We start from the raw sequence: 21,531 nt of genomic DNA on the forward strand, positions 1-21,531 counted from the left end.
AAAATTAAACCCAAATCTCTGGACTTCTAGCCTTTGACCTGCTCCACTATGGAATGTTGCCTGCAGATATGCTCAAGTAGACATACGCAGACATCTGCCTACTCTGAATAACACTTGACATGTGCATTTTCCCACCTCTGTGTCCAGGCTTTTCACCAACTATGCTTGGGTATTAGTCCCTGGTATGCGGAAAAGTCATGAAGAGAGCAACCTGAAACATTTATCAGGCAGGGGAAAAAAGGAGGCAAGCATGCTCCTTAGACCTGTTTACAGTGGAAGTAGTAACTGTGTAGTAGTAACTGTGTGGAAGTAAATGCACTTTACTGCTTTTATTATTCTTTCAGTATCAAAATTCATTGAGTATCAGAGAAGGATAATGTGCTTGTAGTTTTTTAGAGTCGTACCTATAGAAAAGGAGAGCCCCACTATAGGACACTCTAAGTGTGACACAGGGTCTTAGTTTATACATAATAATTTTCAACTAATTGAAAATCATAAGTGACAGATAAATCGAAAATAGTGTAATTTTTGTCAGAAACCATTCCATGAAAAATCAGAGCCATTCCCAGTATTGAATCTTTCCTCTCATATTCACATTTATTTTATTGAGAATATTCAAGTTCAATTTGAAATGATGAATGTACTGTTGATGCCTCCTTTGCTTTAAATATGTGTATTGAGAATTTTAGCATTGGAAGGACCTTGGTGACTCAAATGTCCCAACTACTTCATTTTATTGCTCAGGAAACAGAATTCAAAATGTGAAGATTCTTAAATGTGACAACAGAACTGATTCGTGTATGGTAGCATGGGGCTCAGGAACCTTGGCTCAGGCTAGTGTTATTTCCCCTAAATTCCTTGAAAATGTTCTCATGAAATTGTCTTTTGGCTCCATCTGTTTCTCTGCCCATTTGTCCCTTTTTTCCTTCTTCCTCTTTTTTAATTCTTCCAGGTTAATTCATATCAGTCCTGCTTAAGTAATTTTCAGTGGATTTAATATGCCTACTATGAAATGGGTTGAAAAGAGAAACTGAAATTCTCACTTTAATTAGAATGCCGGTATCATCAAAGTTTTTTTCTTTTTCTTTTAGCATCTACTTATTCACCTTTCTACTGTCAGATCTGGACTGTCAGTTGATTTTACTGTACTTTCAAAAATCCCCATGTACTTTGTTAATTTAAACAATATAGATATTAGATATATTATCTCTACCTCTCACAGAAAAATTTTAGAGGTTGTCAATGAATTTTTATGTTTATATTGGTATAAGTCAACTGTATCAAATTTAGCTGGACTTGCATAAATCTATCTTGGTATGTAACCAATTACATGTTTTGTAGGTAAATTTTATGAAATAATTGATATGAAGAGTACATTGTAAACATAACCTGCTAGTTTTCTTCATTCAGTCATTTCATAAACCATCAGCAGGTATCCAGACTCAAGGCTAGGTAACACTGCACAGATTTGCTTCTCTCATGAGTAATTCTCCAAATTAATAGGAATGACAAATCCATACATAAAGTATTATAATAAGACCATGGATAGAGATTTGCTTAGATCCCTGTGAGAGAGTAGGCCTGGGGCATCCAGATGACCTGCAGAAGCCTCTGGGGACCACGGTGAAGGTGGACACTGATCTCACATGCCAGGTGTCATGTAGGTGACTGTGTTTACCTGATGGAGTCCAATATAATGGAAGTATTTCAAGGCCTACTCACCAGAATTTCACAAAACCCTCTGTGTCCTCCTCATGTCGTGTTGTGATCAAAAGTCTCTTGCTATCACGCTGAAATCCAGATGTTCTGATATGTACTATACCCTTTCTTAAAGGCTGAAAAGAGGATGTTTTTATTTGACCTTTGGGGGTCTCAACCAGTGAACTTATCCTTCTCCTGAAGGGCTTTTATGTGCTGTGCAGTGAGTAGAGATTAAACTCTTACCCTCACCCTACATCAGACAGTGCCCAGGATCTTAGCACAATGTATGTGTGTGTATGTTAGTCGCTCAGCCATGTCCGACTCTTTGCAGCCACGCCAGGCTCCCTGTCCATGGGGGTTCTCCAGACAAGAATATTGGAATGGGTTGCCCTCAGTACAGTAGATATTCTTATTTAGAGTTGCATATGATCTTCCTAGCAAACCGTCAGGAAAATATTCATTGCTCTATAGCAAATATGAGAAAAGAAAAATTATACCTGATTATATTCTTATCTTAGAGGAGAGCTTAAAATGTCAAAAAATGGGAAAAGAATACAGGTTATCACTAACAATTCCAGTCAAACTGGTGAAGCAGGTTTTAGACATCTGGTGTTGATCTTGTCCCCACAGTGTCTTATCTTCTTAAGTTCCCTCAGTGGTAACTGGGATAAGCAGTTTGTTGTGGAACAAAAAATGTCAGGAAAAGTAAGAGGTGACTGTGGAGGGTTGGCTGGGAGTTTCCCTCATAGGGGTCCTTGTGTTGCATCTTCTTAGACTTGTGATAGTGATGTAAATGTTCCCACCATTAACCTTCTGGCTATCAGCCACTTGGTTATTCTTAAAACTTTTGGTACTATTATTTGGTACTGTTATTCCTTGGTTATTGTTAAAACTTTTTGGTACTATTCTGGTGTCCATATCAGGCGTTAAACATGTCCACCGTGAGATGCATGATACCCTGCCCCCTCCTACAACTCCTGCTGTCTTCCTTGGTCTTGGACCCTCCTTTTGCACAGAAGCATAAGGCAGAAATCTTTGCATCCTTGGACCCACTTTCATAAAGCATTTTGAGTCAGTCACTCAGGCATTTTGCATTTATTTCTTAAATATATTTTGCTTCTGTGCATTCATCTCCCTGTCAATGATTACTGCATATACTTGAATATTATAAAGTGAAATTCCCTTCACCCTGCAAAATTACTCCGCAGAAAAGAGGGGATCTTGTTGTCCTGGTGTGAGTACAAAGCCTCTGCTATTTCTGGGAGCTTTCCCAATTGCTTTATTTTAAACAGCAGAGCACTGTGTGAGGAAGATGCATGGCCCAAAATGACCTTGTTTAGTGCGGCCAGATATTTATGGCGGGCACCTGACAAAATCTTTTTTTTTTTTTTAAGGATGTGGCAGTGTTAAAGATAGTGTGGGTATTTATTCCCAGGAATGTGATCTCACAATTATAAATGCAAAATGTCTTTATACATAAGCCTTTTTACTACCCCCACCTGGCAAAACAAAACGGAAAACCTTCACCCCTAAAATGTTCAGGAACTAGGGCTACTGAAAGCATGAATCTGCACCTACAAGACAAATGGAGATGTCAGCTATCCTAATTTTTACCAAATATCTGTGACTTAGGACTTTGCCAGTGACAGCATCAGATGGAAAATTTCACAAATGCTATACCTCTAGTGAAGATGAGTATGCTCTAGAAAACTGTCAGAGGACTGAAATACTGACCTGAGGTGATGCAGATACAGATGCCGGACATGCCTGTGAAGAATTTGAATCAAACTGCTGGGGTGACACAGAGGGGGAAAGTGATCTATCTGAATGTTTTCTATTTCACTATTAATTTCACTTATAATATGTAACTCAAAATAGGACTTCCCTCGTGGCTCAGTGGTAAAGAACCTAACTGACAATGCAGGAGATATAAGAAACACGGATTTGATCCCTGAGTCAGGAAGATCCCCTGGTGAAAGAAGTAACAACCCATTCCAGTACTCTTGCCTAGAGAATCATATGGATAGAGGACTCTGATGTGCTACAGTCCATGGGGTTGCAAGAGACTTGGATACAACTGAGTGACTAAACAACAACAACTGAAAATAATAAATCCATGATCTTAGATAAATATACATTCAGAAAAGTACATGAATTCTAAATATATAGCTCAGTGAATTTTCACAGAGCAGACAGTGTGGAATCAGACCAGGAATCAGAATGTTGCCAGCACCCAAAAATGTGCTCTTCTGCCCTCTTCCGGGAACCACCTGCTTGTCTCCCACTGCACAGGCAAGGTTGAACTGGTCCTGCCTTCTCTCAGCATAGACTGCACGTGCGTGCTCAGTCGCTTTAGTCATGTCTGCCTCTTTGCAACCCTGTGGATGGTAGCCCACCAGGATCCTCTGTCCATGGAATTCTCCAAGCAAGAATATTTGAGTGGGCTGCCATTTCCTTTCCCAGGGGATCTTCCTGATCCAGTGATTGAACCTACGTCTCCTGCAACTCCTGCATTGGCAGGCAGGTTCTTTACCTTCTAAGCCACCTGGGATTATCAAGACTCTTCCCAGGAAATCCTGACTCAGTAGATTCTAGTTGGGCCCCAGGAATCTGTGTGATGAACAAGCACTGCAGGTTCCTCTGACTTTCGGGGAAGTCTGAGGAATACTACAAACATTATTTTTGTGTTTGCCCCAGTGCTTTCACATGTTCTGTCTTCTGTCTCTGCTGCTCTCCTGTAGATAAGAAACATCCTTCCTCCATTGGAAGGAAACATCCACACAAATGTTGCCTCTGGGAATCTAGACTGACCCCTGCAGGCCCAGTAAATCACTCAGTAGTCACTAAAGTCTTATTCCTGGTCTTCTTCATAACCCTAGTCCATGGTGACTTTCCTCATCTCAGCTGATTACAGGCACTGGTTTTACCTTGAGTTTAAATGCAGAACTGGCTGAGGCTTCTGCATCATCCTATTCTATCATTACACTCGGGCCTGGATGACTGCAAAAGCCTGCTACTAACTAGCTTTCCCACTTGCATCTTGCATGCATGTGATCAGAGTGATCATTATTTTAAAAACTAAGTGAACATCACACATTACTGCTCAAAATTCTCCACTGGCTCCCCGTTTGTCTCAGAGTAAAAGCCAAGTCTTCACAAGGTTCTGTAAGACCCATTGCCATGTGGCCCCTTCACCTTCACCCTTTAACCTTCTAGATCTCACTCTGCCTCAGCTATTCTGGCCTCCGTGCTTTTCTTAGATACACTTTCGCTGTAGGACTTTTGTACTTCCGGTTCCTTATATCTGAAACACTTACCCTGAGGAGTCTAGAGTGCCAGCTCCACTTTTTTTCAAGTCTTGGCTCCTTCTGTATGAAGCCTATCTTGACCACCATATTTAAAAGTGAAACTTGGGGGGAAAAAAAAAAAGTGAAACTTGATCCATTCTTCCCACAGCTCCAGTCTCTTTTACCCTTTCTGTTTCTTCCGGTGGCATTCACTAACTTCTTATATACCATTGACTGTGTCAACAGTTTTATCTCTCTGCAGAATATGAGCAGAGAGAATGGTAGAAAATATGGTATTTTCTACCCTTGTGCTCAGGATGTATTCCCAAAGTAGTAAATGCTCAGTGAATATTTGTTTGATTTGTTGAATGAAATAGGATGCAATAGATAAGAGATTTTACATAGTATCTCTTAATAAGCCATATTTTCATGAAGACTTTCCCAAGAAATGTTGCAGACTTTCACATTTGAAGTGAAGACTTGACACTGGGAGTTCAGATGATTTTGGGGGTGCTTATGTACTGCTGCATTAATTTGAAGAAGCCAGTTGCAGCCCAGCTCACCCTTTCTGAGTTGTGGGTGTGCTGCTAGATACAGGTTTTTACAAGGGGGTTACTTGAGTTCTGGATTTTCCCTCTTTGTTGGCATTACTTGAAGTGTCCATAGAGGCAGGTTTCCATGAAGAAGCTACATAACTTAAGAAAATTAAATAATGTCTTTCATGTTTGGTCCAAGCACATAGATTTTGAAAGTTTATGCATAAATTCTTAGGTTCATTAAAAAACCAGTGTGCTTTTGCATATTTTAGCCCATCCAAAGAGCATTCTTATATGCCCTTAAATCAATTTTGGGATACCAGAAACCTAATCATCTCTGTCATGCATTATTTCCTGAAGTGTCATGATGCAGTCCATCTGAAATCTGATTTCTAGATATGAATATTACTTTAAAGGGTCTATTTTTATTCATCTGATTTTAGAATAACTTCTGTTATTGTGAGTTCTTAAGTTTCTAATATATATGCATATGAAGTGTTATTCACTCAGTCATATCTGACTGTTTTGCAAACCCATGTAGCCCACCAGGTTCCTCTGTCCATGGAATTTTCCAGGCAAGAACACTGGAATGGGTTGCCATTTCCTTCTCCAGGGGATATTCCAGATCCAGGGATAGAATCCTGCATTGCCAGTGAATTCTTTACTGTCTGAACCACCAGAGAAGTCAATATTTGCTCATAGGTACTTATTTAGGCCTTTGAGAATGTAACTTTTACATTTTTAATGGGACAGAAGGATAATTTTTCTTTTAGCTTACAAAGAGATTAGGTGTAAAAATCTGCTGGCTCAGCAGGTTATTCTGTCATCCTGGCTCACCTAGCCTTTAGAAAGAACGAAAGTGAAGCCTCTCAGTCGTGTCTGACTCTTTGCGATCCCATAGACTGTAGGTTGCTAGGCTCCTCCATCCATGGAATTTTCCAGGCAACAGTACTGGAGTGGGTTGCCATTTCCTTCTCCAGGGGATCTTTCCAACCCAGGGACTGAACCCAGGTATCCCGCATTGCAGGCAGACTCCTTACCTTCTGAGCCACAAGGGACGTCTAGCCTTTGGTTGTCTCTAATTGTCTTCTTACTGCTTTACCTTTCTTAACCTCCTCTCCCAATCCAAATTTATTGATTAGAGACTTTTTATAAGAGTAAATCTTATACTTTGGTGTCTCCCAAGGTGCCTGGAATACTGCTGGGCTATGATAGCTCTGGGCATCCAAGAGAAGAATTAGTTCAGGAAAATGAGTAGGTTTCCTCTAATAATAAGAATGATTATTAGTAGCTCACCACTTGAAAGAATGCCAAGGAGAAGACTTGTGTGAAGACATATATCTTAAATCAGCTAATACATGTTTGAAAAAAGGCAAATCTCAGTTAAATAGTATCATGAGGGAAAGCTTGGGTATAGTTTTATCCAAAATAGGAAAGGCAGTAAAGCACCAATTCAAATCATGGTTAAAATTTCCATTTAAACAACTTCACAAACTGTATGCGTTAGCAAACTTAAAAATAGACACTTGTGTGAACTATTATAGGAAGTTTATTGTGCAGTTAAAAAAAGTATAGCAATTGCCATGCAGTAGAAAAATACCTAATCAGACTGTCCTTTTTTCCTCTTGGCTTTCTGAAAGCGTCTGTATTTCAGGGCTATGATTTAACTAACGCTAATCTTAGGAGCCTATATGTATATTTATTCTGTTACCTGTCTGTTCTCTGGGATGTGTGAGTACCAGTGAGCCTAAAAATATGGAAATTCAGTTAAAAATACTGGGACTTAAAGGATAGCAGGCAAATGAGGAAGAGAATGACCTATAATCTAAATACATTCAATCATTTCACAAGTATTATTGAATCCTGCTAGATATTAGGAGTTGGGGGGTTGGAACTGAAGTGGTAGTAAGGGTTGGGGATATAGAAGAGAAGGAAAGGGAAGCAGCCAATCCCAGCCTTCATGGCGTATATAGTTCATTCATTTAGTCATTCATTTGTTCATTCGTTACCTATTCAGTGCCTGTAATTCACTGTAACAGGGATAAATCAAACCAGACATTTTTTGTCCTGTCTGAACTTATATTCTGGTGAGATGGCAAGGCAATAAATAAAGCAAAAAATACAGTAGAAAGAGTTAAAGAGTATGGAGAAAAATGAAGTGGGGGAGGACCCTAGAAGCGTTGAGGGTGAGAAGCAGGTTGCAAACTTAGGTTGTCCAGGAAAGTTGTTGGTGAGAAGGTGTCTTTTTAGTGAAGATCTGAGGGAGGTGAGGGAGATAGTCACGAGAGAAGGAGCAGTGGGGGCACCGGAAAGAGGGAGTGTGAGATGCTGAGGTGAAAGCTCGCTGGTGTGTTCAGGGAATAATGAGGCTGCTGTGGCTGGAGCAGAGGATGGACGATGGGGTGAAGCCTCATGAGGCTTTGGGCTTCATTCAAGGCGTGACAGGGAGCCACTGGAAAGTGTTGCCCCCAGGCCTGCAATACAAAGATGTAATTTGGCAAAGGGAACTAACCACAGGACAGGGTTCTTTAATAATTCAATTCACACATACACTGTCGAGCAGACTGGAGATGTGGGATTGTACTGGAAGAAGTAAAACTGGAATGGGGTGAAAAGTCAAATCTGGACTTAACTGTTTAGGGGTTAGAGGTCCTAGTGGAGTCATGGGGAGAGAGCAGAGCTTGAGGAGACCTCGAGGAAAGATCGGGACGGAGACACTGAAGGAGAGCCTTACGGGCACTGGAGTGGGGATCCTATGTAATCCTCAAAACGGTGATAATTGTCCCCCTTCTTTTGTCTTTGTACTTGTTGTATGTGGGTTGTTTTCTAGGGAGATATTTGATATTCTTTCTCAGACTTCATATGAAATGAAATGAAAGAGGGAAGGAAAGAAGGAAAAAAGATGATGTTGACTTTGTGTTAATTACTAACTTGTTCAGCAGAGGAGGGCAAGTTGGGTGGTTCCACCCCACTTCTGACTAATTAGAACCACAGTCAAAACTGTTCTTAAAGATAAATAACAATGATTTTAGGCCTAAAAATTCCAAATAAAATGAAACCTCAAAAGTATTGTGTTCTGAGAACTATGATGATTTCAGTTGATTTTCCTATTATGTCATTTGTCTTGCTATCCTAAAGATCTTCAGCCACAATTATCAAAGCATAGACTTGTTCATTTTAACTTTTGTCACCTGTAAAATGATAAAGACACTCACAAATCAGTGTTTTCACAAGTTGAACAGTGTGCCTGTCCTACCAAGACTCAGTTGTTTGTTTGTTTTTTAAATAAAGATAAAATTTTGTGTTATCATCAGGACTGAACGAAATTTCACAGAAATTCCAAAGAAACATTGCCCTCTTGGCTTAAGGTGTTAAAGCGCTTAGCAGTGTTTTCTGTTTAATTTTAAAGTGTTGCTTTCTAATTCTGAATGGAAGCAGTTTACCCTAAAGTGTTATAGATGGTATGTTTTACCCTTAAGTGGATATACACGGGCTTCCCAGGTGGCTCAGAGGTAACGAATCCACCTGCAATGCAGGAGACACAGGAGATGTGGGTTCGATCCTTGGGTTGGGAAGATCCCCTGGAGAAGGAAATGGCAACCCACTCCAGTATTCTTGCCTGGGAAATCCTGTAGACAGAGGACAGCTAATGTCTTTGTGCCTTTCGAATGGAAGTCAGTTAAAATGGAAAATTGCTGTAGGAAGCTGGCGTGTTTTTAAACTCTTGAGTGTGTGTTGAGAGAGGTATGAAAACTCTTTCCATTCTTGACTGCATGGAAAATATTAAACTCCTTGTCAGTAAGCAGAGGAGATGATGAGTATTGTGGGTTTTCATCTTTTTCATATGAGTTCTTGTGATTCACATCCTGTCCTGGTCACAGTATTGGTCTGCATTAGCGATCTTGAGTGCCAAGACTGAACCATTATTTTTAAAATTATTTTTCCTGGAACCTGTTTGGTGCTTTGAGCGTATTCATTATATAAGTTTTTTGCTGCAAAAGTTCTAACAGTATGATTTCATCTTGACTGATGACCTCGACTTCAGAGTATAAATAGAAAAATAGAGATAAGTGACAAGGATTCATTAGCAATCCTCCTTCTAAGCAAAACAGTAAACCTACCTAGATAAATCACCAGCCGCAAAGCCTGGAGAATGTGTGTTAAAGAATTAAAGGTAGTGTGGGTATATGTGTGTGTTTAATTGATACAAACATTTTCTAGAAGAACTGTAAGAATACAAAGATTCCATCTGGTCTGTTTTGCTGCCCTTCAAGTTTTATTAAAATAGGCTTATAGGTTTTACTAAACTATTAGAAAGTATATTCACAACCCTCTCTCCTTTTTTAAGGGAAATTTTTTTTAAGTAACAAGAAACTGAGACCAATATTTTATTGCTGTTTCAAGTCTCTTCTCTCAATACATATGTTTATGTGTGTGTAAGTATAATTGCTTTATTATTAGACTTTAATTGTAGGGTTGAAAGAGCTCAGGGAATCACCTGATTCATTTTCTGGCACTTTTAAGCTATCACAGACAGATGAAAAAATATTTTAGTATTTTCTAGCATTTGCTCTGTGCCCTGCAGTGTTTGAAGCAGTTGATGTAAATTAACTCATTTAGCCCTGACATCCACCCAAAGGGATGGGCACTGTTGTTATTCCCATGTGCCATGTAAGGAAACTGAAGTGCAAAGAAGTTCAGCATCTTGTCCTGTAAGGACTGGATTATGAACTTGAACCCAGACACCAGAGTGTGTGCTTTTGATCGTTACATTACCACCTTCCTATTCTCTCTTTCTACTGGAAGTTCCATTTTTAAGGGTTAATTTTTACTCTCACTTTCCTTTACCTAACATGGTTTTCTCAGCCTGTAATGTTCCTTTTGTTTTCCTTTTTCTGAGCACTTCTCCAATCTTCTGTCAGTCACTACTGTTCCATTCTCTCACCTTCCTCCTCAGTGATATTCTGCAACTCTCAAACCATTTCTGAATTCTTAGGTTATGTATCAGGACTAGAAGCTGGTGCTTTAATAATGGCTTGACCAATTCTGAGTAAGTTAATATTAATAGTACAGTTACATCATAGTTTCTACACATACCCTGTATTCTGTTTACCACACCTTTTTTCTGCTGCAATTTGCAAAAACACATTTTTCTTTTCTTAGGTTTTGCTATGAATGATGCCATTTTATGCATTCATGACCATGCCTCAGATTTCCCAAGACCTTTGATTGTGGACTGTAATCCACAGATATATTCGCCTCTTTGTGGACATTGTATAGCATCTCTTCAGGTTATTTATGAAAGTTTCTAATTTTCATGTATCCTAGAATCTTCTAGCTGTTGAGACAAGCTAGAATTTACACATCAAATGTGTAAATTCCCATTCTGCACATAATTGTCAGACAGCTGTGTGATTAAGTTTGGTCGATGAGTACTTTGTACCGGCTGTTTGCATGTTATCCTCCTGACTGAATCGCAGGCAAGAGAGTAAAGCACAGAACCATGTCGCCCCCGCCCCCCAGTTCTCCTCATCCTATCCACCAACTCCCTGTGGACCCTCCACGCCAATGAAGATGCATTCCTGCAGATGCAGATGTGTTTCCTGCTTCCTAAACCAAAGATAAGCATTACATGATGACCAAGTACCACATAATGTTGAGTGATGCTGCTGTATTTTATTGTCAAGAATTTCACAGGATTATAATTTGTAAATGCAGCGTTTTCCCCACATTCTTACCTTCCCATGGTAATAGTTAATATTTAGAGTCTGAGGTGTCTGGGGATGATGATTAACAGTTCCCTCACAGATGTTTTCTTGACTGTGCTGCTGCTGCTGGGTGTTTTGTTGTTTTTATCTTGGGTGTTGCTAGCCTGCATTGTCTCCCCCTAGAGGTCCTGACCTCCATTCGGGAGCCCCTGCACTCAGGACCCCTGCTGCCACTTGGCTTCCTTTAGAGCACGATCTTGACTACATTGCCTGTTCACCTTTCTTTGAAAGTGATGCACATGCTTGCTGAAGTTGTCCATGATACGTCCCGTTAGTGCACTCATTTAGCATAATAAAGGTATACTTAAGCCCCATTACCTGGCATGTTTATGTTCCTGTGAGCCACTGCCCAGACTGTGGGGACTTTGGCCAGTGGATTGGAGATGAGGGCGTGTTTTTTCTACCAGCTGGGAGCTTAGATGTTCTCATGGCATCCTGTTCTCACCTGTGTATATCATGACAACATTGTAATTTATGTTTCCCTGTAGGCTTCCCCCACCTGACTGAAAATTTCAGAGACTATGAGCACACAGTTCTGGGCTTGGCTTGGTGAGGTTCCACAGCGCTAATCTTTGTTTTCTGTGCCTCGTTCCAAATGTCATTCAAGATGGTAGCATTAGTACCAATCCAAGGAAACTCTTGGTTTTAATAGACTTTTAGAAATTGGCCAAGAAATGTATATACTGTACACCTGTATGTTTGAAAAACAATGTACTTTCTCAGCAGTGGACTTGGAACCAGCCTTTTGGAAAACAGCCGCCTTTGGCCCAGTCCCATCACTCTGCACTTTGTCCCTGTGCTGTCCTTCAGGAGCGCCTTTCTCCTGCGGCGCCCCCACCCACCTGATTGTTCTTCACTCTCAAAGCCAGCCAGGAGTCTTCCCTCACTCCTCTTCCTTCCAGAGCTCACCCCCCTCTTTCACTGGGCTTAAATATACTTTTATTATGCCAAATGCAGTTAGCTCTGATTATTTAAAATTACTGAATCTATCTCCTGTGTTAGACTAGAGCTTCTTGAGGCCAAGGCCCATATCTATTCACTTTGCGTTTCTACTCGTATCCCAGTGCTGGGTAAAGTGGAGTTGGATGAGATCCCTTTATACTAACAGCACTGGAGGAGAGGGAAGGATCATGTGGTGAAGAAAATAGGGACCCAAGTGGAGAAAGGAAATGGGGCAGGGAGTTATTTGGGTGACTCTTGGGAGCTGAGACGAGAGGGAAGATGAGTTTGGGGCAGGCCAGAGGAGACAACACCAGGCCAGTCTGGGTGGTGGCAGGCATTTTAACACTCGTGGACTGAGATGTAGAGGAGTAGGGGCTGTGGGAGTCGTAGATGGAGCCCTGGCAATAGCAGTTTTACATGGGAGGCAAGATGCGAGATGCAGTGTTGGGAGAAGGAGTAGGACCTTGGAGATGACGGCCATATTGGAAGAAGGACAGCCATAGCTGGCACCTGGCAGGGGGTGGGGGACGGGCAGTGGGGAAAGGTGGGGAGGAGGTTCATGGAGGGGATTGCTGTGACCGTGGCAACTTTGGGTGGCCAGCAGTTTGGGGCAGTTGTACACACTTTGCCAACAAAGGTCCATCTAGTTGAAGCTATGGTTTTTCCAGTAGTCAGGTATGGGTGTGAGAGTTGGACTATAAAGAAAACGGAGCACCGAAGAATTGATGCTTTTGAACTGTGGTGTTGGAGATGACTCTTGAGAGTTCCTTGGACTACAAGGAAGTCAAACCAGTCAATCCTAAAGGAAATCAGTCCTGAATATTCATCAAAAGGACTGATGCTGAAGCTCCAATACTTTGGCCACCTGATGCAAAGAACTGACTCATTGGAAAAGACCCTGATACTGGGAAAGATTGAAGGCGAGAGGAGAAGGGGATGACAGAGGATGAGATGGTTGGATGGCATCACCTACTTGATGGGCATGAGTTTGGGTGGACTCCAGGATTTGAAGATGGACAGGGAAGCCTGGTGTGCTGTGGTTCATGGGATCACAAAGAGTCAGACACGACTCAGTGACTGAACCGACACACTGAAGGGTCAGTCAGTGATTGAAGATTGAATTGTATCTTAGGTAGCTGTGAGGAGCTGGAGGTGGTAAAAAGAACCCAGTGGCAAGCTTGACTGAGCCTGCCAGGGAGTGAGGTCATCTGTGACCATAATGCTGAGCAAACAGGATTAAAGGGCACATCAGAAACTTGCTTTATCCTCTTCTCCTCTCCCCTGTTCCAACCACTACCCTGTGGGCTTGAGTTGTCTGTCCCTGCATGAAATCTAACACAGACTTCACTATACTTTGTATCAGCTTCTCTCAGATTAAAAAAAATATTTTTTTTTCTCAATAACTTTTATCGATAAATACAGTCTTGGTTTAGTAATATCTGGCCTAGTCCAGTATAATAATACTTTTTTTTTTCATTAAAGGTAAAACCTCTCTTGCAGCTCCTGTTTCCTGGAGATGTGCAGCCTGTAGTGAGGGAGGAAGTACCCAGGGGCTTCTCTCTGTTTTTCCCCTAAATCATTATCACTCCCTGCTCCCCTCACCAGATAACTCCCACTTCTTCAGAATAGACGGTGGAGGTGGGCTTGGTAAAGTGCAGGAAGGTCCTGTGGCATGACATCAGCTTGCCTAGGGTTTCCTGCCATGGCAGATGTCAATCCTGTGGGCTTCCCAGGTGGCTCAGCGGTAAAGAACCTGCCTGCCCAGCCAGAGATGCAAGTTCAAGCCCAGGTCGGGAAGATCCCCTGGAGTAGGAAATGGCAACCCACTCGTTTTCTTGCCTGAAAAATTCCATGGACAGAAGAGCCTGGCAGACTATAGTCCACAGTGTAGCAGAGTCAGACACAGCTGAACATGCAGGCATGGCACAGGTTATAGGCTCTTCAGTGGGGACAGTCTCCCTCCTTCGTCTCTGTGGCCCTCTCGCCTATATTTTCTCTGACATGGGGAATACACCTCCTTTTTCAGCAAACCTTAGTATGCTGTTGAGTTTTCCACACACACCCTCTGCTCAGCTCATTCAGCTGCTGTTCTGTGCTCAGTCCTGTCCAACTCAGTGACGCAGTGGTCTATGGCCCACCAGCCTCCTCTGTCCCTGGAATTTTCCAGACAAAAATACTAGAGCGGGTGCCATTTCCTACTCCAGGGGATCTTCCCAACGCAGGAGTGGAATCCGTGTCAGGCAGCTCTAATGCACTGTCAGCTCACGTTGACTTGGCAGCACTTATGGGATCTCTGGGTGTAAATATTCTCCTAGTGCCTGAAAGTGAGGTGGGAGCTGGACACACAGATGGGGGTAAATGCCGTGCCGATGGTGGCTGAAGTGTGGAGAGTGGACACGCTCGTCCAGCGGGAGACAGGGAACCCCACAGAGACTCACATTCCAGAAGCAGGAGAACAAGGAACTGGCCAAGAAGGTGGAAGCCTCTTGCACAGTGTTGTTTCTACAGAGGGGCAGACCGTATAGGAGTCAGCTGAGTACTACGTCTATTATTGTTTCCATCTTTTACCCAGGTTAAAGGTGTGCATTTTCATTTTAATTGTGAAAGGACTCTAAACTATCTTCTTCCTGTTTTGAAAATTGATGTTGATTTTACTTTAGAATTTCTGATTTATTGAAGATAAGTTTTCAACGTTTTTTTTTTTTCCAGTTGTGTATGAACACAGATCAAGATTGGAGAAATCCTTGCAAAAGGAAAGACTTGAACATAAGAAAGCAAAGGAAGGTAAATAAATAATGTAATTCGTGTTTTACTTTTTTTATGCTCTTCTTTGAAGTATTATGTATTTGCTTTACTGTTTTTTTGCTTAGAAATTCTTCAAATCTCCCGAAGTCCGTCAAGCAATATGCTATACATTGTGCAAGAAAATAATTCCTGCTTAAGATTGGATTTAGAATTTTTCATTTAGTTTGTGCCTCTTTGGGGTCATTCATATATTAGTTATATGCATTACTTCAGAAATAGCACACAGTTTTTCATTTGAATATCGTATATCTATTAACATCTGTTAACAGACATCTGGGAAAGTAATACCATGCAGTCCAGAATATGACAAACTTTATGTATACATATATATATATATGTATATATGCATTTATAGCATAATCGATTTCAATCTCATTGCATGACATCTTTTAAGTTATAGACCTGTTTTTCTCTTGTGCTAAAGACTTTATTGGCATAGCCAATTGGTTTGTTTTGAAAAATAAACATTTAGCACAGGTGTCAAATAAAAATCAGCGCTGTTGATTTTTATCAGAATTTTTCTATAAAGCATGGACTTTGTATAGCTTGTGATTTGGAGTTACCTGCATTCTTATTTTCATTTATTCAACTTTTTGGTTAAATATTAGATTGAAGTGGTGTTTTGTCTGATTACTTTGGTATGGGGTAGAAGAAGGGAGAACAGAGGAGGACAGTGTGAGCTGGAATGTTTTACTGGGAAGTTTTAAGATTATTAAAATGCTCTGATAGGGTTTGGATTTTCCTTGTCTTCAAATGCAGAGTGATTTTGTAGAGCCATCTAGTGGATAATAAAGCTTTAAGAGCATTAAAGATGGTTTCCATGGCTTGAGTTCCTTTTCAGGTCCTGAATGATTTTAGTGTGCCATCTAGTGGCTGGCCATAAATCATCTCTGTCCTTAGGTGCACTGCATGGTTTTGGTTTTTTTCTCCTTCATTTCAAGGCGAGTTCATCACCAAGTCCACACTCTAAATGCACTTTTAGTCAGTTGACTATAGTGTGTATTTTGTTGATGCAAGATTCCCAACTTTAAGGTATGGAGGAAAACTTTTCAAGCATTAAAAGACAAAATAAAGTATATCATTAAGTAGATTGTTTAGGTCTGAGTAAAATGTGCCCTTGTTTTTTTAGATGTTTAAAAATGCCACAGTGAATTAACTTATACTAATAGAGTTAATTAATGTAATTATGTTCTCCATTTTGTATTTTCTAGATTTTCTGGTTTATAAATTAGAAGCACAAGAAACACTGAATAAGGGAAGGGTAAGTTGTTTTTTTCTCCCTTAGTTTTTTATTTCACAAAACTTGACAGGGGGGGAAATAAAGTCTCCAAACATTTTACTCTGTTGATCATTAGGACTGAAATACATCTCCCTCCATCCTTTCCTTCCTTCCTTCCCCAAAAAAATTCTAAGAGGAAGACCTTAAAAATTGTTCCTTTAAAACCTACCTTCCTTTGCTTATCACATTATTGGCAATAGTGATAAATTGAAAATATCCTTAATATTCACAATAAAGAGATTCCTTTATTTATTCATCCGTAGTCTCTCTTTTCTATAGAATGTGATATTTAGTTTGATTTGCCTTTGCACCATGTTACTGTCACTTGCAGAGACATTACTGTGTAATGTCTAACACAATACCTGGTCTAGAGTTCACATGTTCAAATGTTCAAAAACATCTGTAAAATGAATAGATAAATAAATGATATTGACATTTTTAAAAAGTTTTTAAGTCCAAATTAACTAGGGAAAAACACTTTTTTCTCTTACTCTAAGAAAAACATATAAGTATTGGTTGACAAAAGCATTGGTGTTGTGGGGCATTAAAACTAAGAAGAGTCGGTTCCTTGAATAACTAGGAGGTTACTGGCTTTTCACTCTTATCTTGCATTTTTAAAACCTAGTCAAAATCGTGTGTGTTCTGTTGTGCATTTTGTCATGTAATATATTACAAATTAAAGTGGTAAAGTGATAAAAATAAAGTGTTAAAGCAAAAATGTGGTCCGTTTTAGAAGTTGCAAGAACATGAAAGAAATAAATGAAGCTGTGCTTATACTGCCGATGGTGTAAAGTAAGAGGCGGGGCACGTAAGATAGAAAAACACAGCAGCCTGGGGAGAGAAAACTGGCAGGTGTGGTTTGTACACTGACCCACTGTGGCTGCCCAGGACTGGACATGTGTGAGCTCCAAATGTGAAGATGCTCCACTGGTACATAAGAACACACTGCTGGAGCACGGAGTTCAGCTGGACACTAAAGCTCAGGGTTCTGTCCTGGCTCTGCTACTAAAGGAGATATTTGCCCTAGGCCTGTTCCTTAGCCTTTCTGTTTCTCTCTGTGAGCTGGCGCTGTAGTAAAGAATTTGCCTGCAATACAGGAGATGCAAGAGACGTGGATTCAATCCCTGGGTGGGGAAGATCTCCTGGAGGAAGAAATGGCAACCCACTCCAGTGTTCTTGCCCTAAAAATTCCACGGACAGAGGAGCCTGGAGGGCTGTAGTCACTGGGATCACAGAGTCAGACATGACTGAGTACACACACACAGTCAGACATGACTGAGTATACACACGCACGCACAATGTATGTAGAATTTCTTACCCATGGAAACTCAAGGAAGAAAAGTGCCTTTTCTCTCCCTTTCTGGAACCCATTCTAAGCTTGTAAGGCCTGGTCTCTGCTGGTTTCTCTCCTGTTCCCCTTGGAGCACCAGGCACAAGGTACCAGCCATATGCGGTGCTGTGTCTCAGGACAAGCTCTCCTCTGCCTCTGGCCTCAGTTTTTCTTCTGAATATGAGAGTGGAAGTAAATCACCTCCAAGAGCCCTTTCAAACTGTGGTTTTATAATTCCATGCCCTGCTTTTTCACCATTAAAGTCTAGCAAACTTAGAGGAATGTAAAACTTCATTTCTACTATGAAGTAAAGAGAGGACCTCAGAAGCATCCTGGCTCCAGCTTAGAATTCATTTTTACTTACACATGTGAACAAGTGAAAACCTTTCATTAAGAGTTTTAAGTTCTGTTTAACAAAAGAGCCAAATGTGTTATCTTTTTGTTAATTATTTGCTTTTCAATTTACAGCAAGATTCTAATAGCAGGTACAGTGCATTGAATGTCCAACATCAGATGCTGAAGGTGAGTAATTTAGACATATTCTTCATGAATGAATGAAGGGGTTAACTAAGTAACTTATGTGATTAAGGAAAGTTTACAGAAAATTGATTTGTACCATGATATGGTATAATAAAGTCATTTTTGGCTAAAGGTGATATATAATTATAATGCTCCATTATGTTTATCACCTGATTACAAAGGACATATTTAACTCATTATTCATTTTCTTATAAATCAGGGTCTCTGGTCACTTAATTTTTGAGTTTGTTCTTTGTCCTTTAAGGATTTTCGTTTGTTTTTATCTAATTTCTCAGAGTGGTTTTTCTTGAAATTTTTTTTTTTTTTTGTAATCTTAGACACAGTGGAGGCAGTAGAAGTATTAGAATGCTGTCTTCCTGTTACTAATGTGTCATAAGTGGCCCACTTACACAGGAGCACAATTGATATTTAAAGATATTCCTTCCTTGGTTCTTGGATAAAACTCATTGTTGTGTGTCAGGAAGACTGAAGAAAAGAGAGAGAGAGATGCACTGTTTGTGTCAGGCCAGAAGAGATGAGCAGCGGCTATTATGCCAGCCACACAGCAGGAACTCTCTGCCGTTGTCTCCAACAACCAGTGCCCAGCTTTTTGTTTGGTGTTCTTTGCTCCTGTATCAGTAGGGTGTATGCCTTTTATTGAAACCAGAATCTTTACTATTCTCAGGAAAGCAATACATGAATTAAAGTAGACCACCCATTCACATTAAGCATTTGGAGACTATGGAATTTATCTAGGTTGTGATTACAGTATTATAATCTTGAGTAGTATAAGAATCATTTTTACAAATAATCGATTTCTTTTACATCCCCCAAAGGGAAAAAAGTCTTTTTTTCCCCTTCTTTAAACTGGGTTACCAGAAAGGCTGATAATCAAAGAAGGGAAATAAAAAACATTGCTGGGAAAACATCAGATTGAAAGGCAGTCTAGAGGCTCCATGGAGGAGTAATTTTTCCATTAGCTTTACCTAGTTTCCACAGTAACTTGAGTCCCTGGGAATTTCCCCAGATCCCTTCCTTTTCCATCACTCTTGTAAACTTCCAACTTCTTGTTGTTCACATTAATGTTAAAAATTAAGGGAAAAATTATTTTTGGCCACGATCCCAAACTATTCATTTGAAATGGAAAGGAAATGGAAAAGAGCTGCACAGATTTAAAGCAGTCAGGAAAATGAAGCCTACTTCATCTGTGCTTACTTTCTTACAAGAGAAAGGCTGTGCTATCGAGAGACAGACTGATTTAGAGAATGCGTTAGTGCAAATTCTCTGTGCCCAACGCACAGTGAGGCCAAACAAACCAAACCATCAAAGTTTGGAGCAGAGCAAGGTTTATTGCAGAGCCATGAAAGAGATTGGTAGCTCATGCCCTAAAAAGCCCCCAGGCTCCCCCAAGGGTTTGGCAGAGCATTTTTAAAAGCCAGGTAAGGGAGGGGGGTTGCAGGGTCTGTGATCAGCTTTTGTACAAGTGTCTGATTGGTTGACGGTGAGGTAGCAGGGTGGTGTCACAGGAGTTAGCATTGTCAGTCCTTAGGCTCCAGGAGGCCTGAGGCTGTATGCTCAGAGTCATCAAGCAGTTAACATCTTCCATTTGGAAGGCAGGGGGATGGTTTCACATCTACAAAACAACTCAGGAAATGGGCATCAAATACTGTTATCTAGGTACTTCAGAGAGGAGCTAAAGCAGAGGATACAGGTTAGGCCTGTCCCAGGAAAGCCCCATGGGGTCCTGCTCAGTTACAAATGTATATCCCTGCTCAAATTTTCATCTTTGCAGAGTCAACACGAGGAGCTAAAGAAGCAACACAGCGACTTGGAAGAGGAACACCGCAGACAAGGAGAAGACTTCAGTAGGACATTTAATGACCACAAGCAGAGATACCTGCAGCTGCAGCAGGAGAAAGAACAAGAGCTTTCTAAGCTAAAAGGTATTTGGAAACCTAATGAGCCAGTGTGCATGGAAATGAATACTCATATTAATGTTTGAATGGAACAATAGGCTTTTGTTTGCTTGGTGATTTATTTACATCACATGTAGTGTTTTACCAGCTACTTCTTTATGATATTTCACACTGATCTCTCTGGTTTGTTTAGGGAAACAGTAAAGAATACTTCGTGTTTCTCAATGGGATATATTGGTCTTGTTGGGCAAGACAGTTCTTTTTGTGCATTGTGAGACATTTAGCACCTCTGACCCCACCCACAGAATGCCACTAGTGCTCCCCAGTCACGGTGATAGGTTTCCAGATCTCCACTGGGGCACAAAGACTCTGTTGATCACTTATGGTCACTTCAAAAAGTTCAGGCTCTGAAGTCTGCCTGCCCTGGTGAATCAATGACTAGTTTTATGACCATTGGCAAGTTGTATAAATCTCCACAGACTCAATTGTCCTCATCTGTAAAAGTGGGATATTCATTAAAAGTATTAACCTTATAGAGTTGGTATGAGGATTAAATTATGCAAAGCACCTAATACAATTACTGGTACATGGTAAACCTTCAATATATGCTAACCACCATAAATATCAGTATCAGGTATTTTCATAGTAATATGAAATGAAATACATCACTTCTGAGTACATATGAGTTCTGAAAAAAATGGGCAACAGCATATTCTACAGTCACCTATTCGGTCCTGAATAAGTTTGAAGTGTGAGATTTGGTTTAAAAAGGTACATGGTGCTTACATAAACAAAGATGAAATCAGAGTAAGGTCTTCTATAATCTAGTTAATTGTACTGTGCCTAACAATTTCCTGGTTTTATGTAAAACGTCGTCATAGAAATCTGCTGTGTGATAGATCTTTTGGACTTTCTGTACTTTTCTTTTGCTATGCTTTGTCTCTCAGTATTCCAAAATAATAGGTTAATAATGGTATTCCAAAATAATAGGAATACATTGTAAGTATTTTCTAGGTGCCAGACCTTGGCATACTTCACATAATTTAGTTCATTTAATTTTAGTGAGAGGCTTAAAAGGCATGTTATCTTATGGCTACTCTATATTTACGCCTTTCTTTGAAACTCAGTCCACGTGTAGTAAAATTTTATCAAGAAATCAGAACTGTGGAAAATAGGAGGACACTGGTATGTGAGTTCTGCATACTCAGACAATTCAAGCCTGATGGCTGGTCTGAACATCCTGGGATCCAGAACAAAAGGAGAAGTACAGTCAGTTCTGGGACTCTTGTCATCAGAAGAGAGAATCTCCCAATATCTTGAAGGGTGAGAGAGAGACTGAGACAGAAACACGGAGAGAGAGAGCGAGCAGTATTTTTGGTACCAGTTAATATTTGGAAGCAAGGTCTGATGCTGTAAAGAGCAATATTGCATAGGAACCTGGAATGTTA

General features: G+C 40.4%; 1 protein-coding gene across 4 annotated transcripts in view; it reads left to right on the forward strand.

The window, feature by feature from the left end:
- GOLIM4 (golgi integral membrane protein 4) overlaps positions 1-21,531 on the forward strand; it is an 84,410-nt gene that overhangs the window by 30,979 nt on the left and 31,900 nt on the right. For all 4 annotated transcript variants that reach the window (XM_005908172.3, XM_005908171.3, XM_005908169.3 and 1 more), the window contains exons 2-5: positions 14,944-15,018; positions 16,251-16,300; positions 18,117-18,170; positions 19,960-20,110. In XM_005908172.3, the coding sequence (XP_005908234.1) occupies positions 14,944-15,018; positions 16,251-16,300; positions 18,117-18,170; positions 19,960-20,110 (330 nt within the window). The remainder of the gene's footprint in view (positions 1-14,943; positions 15,019-16,250; positions 16,301-18,116; positions 18,171-19,959; positions 20,111-21,531) is intronic.

This window comes from Bos mutus, chromosome 1 (genome assembly GCF_027580195.1).
Source record: "Bos mutus isolate GX-2022 chromosome 1, NWIPB_WYAK_1.1, whole genome shotgun sequence".
Lineage (NCBI taxonomy): Eukaryota > Metazoa > Chordata > Mammalia > Artiodactyla > Bovidae > Bos > Bos mutus.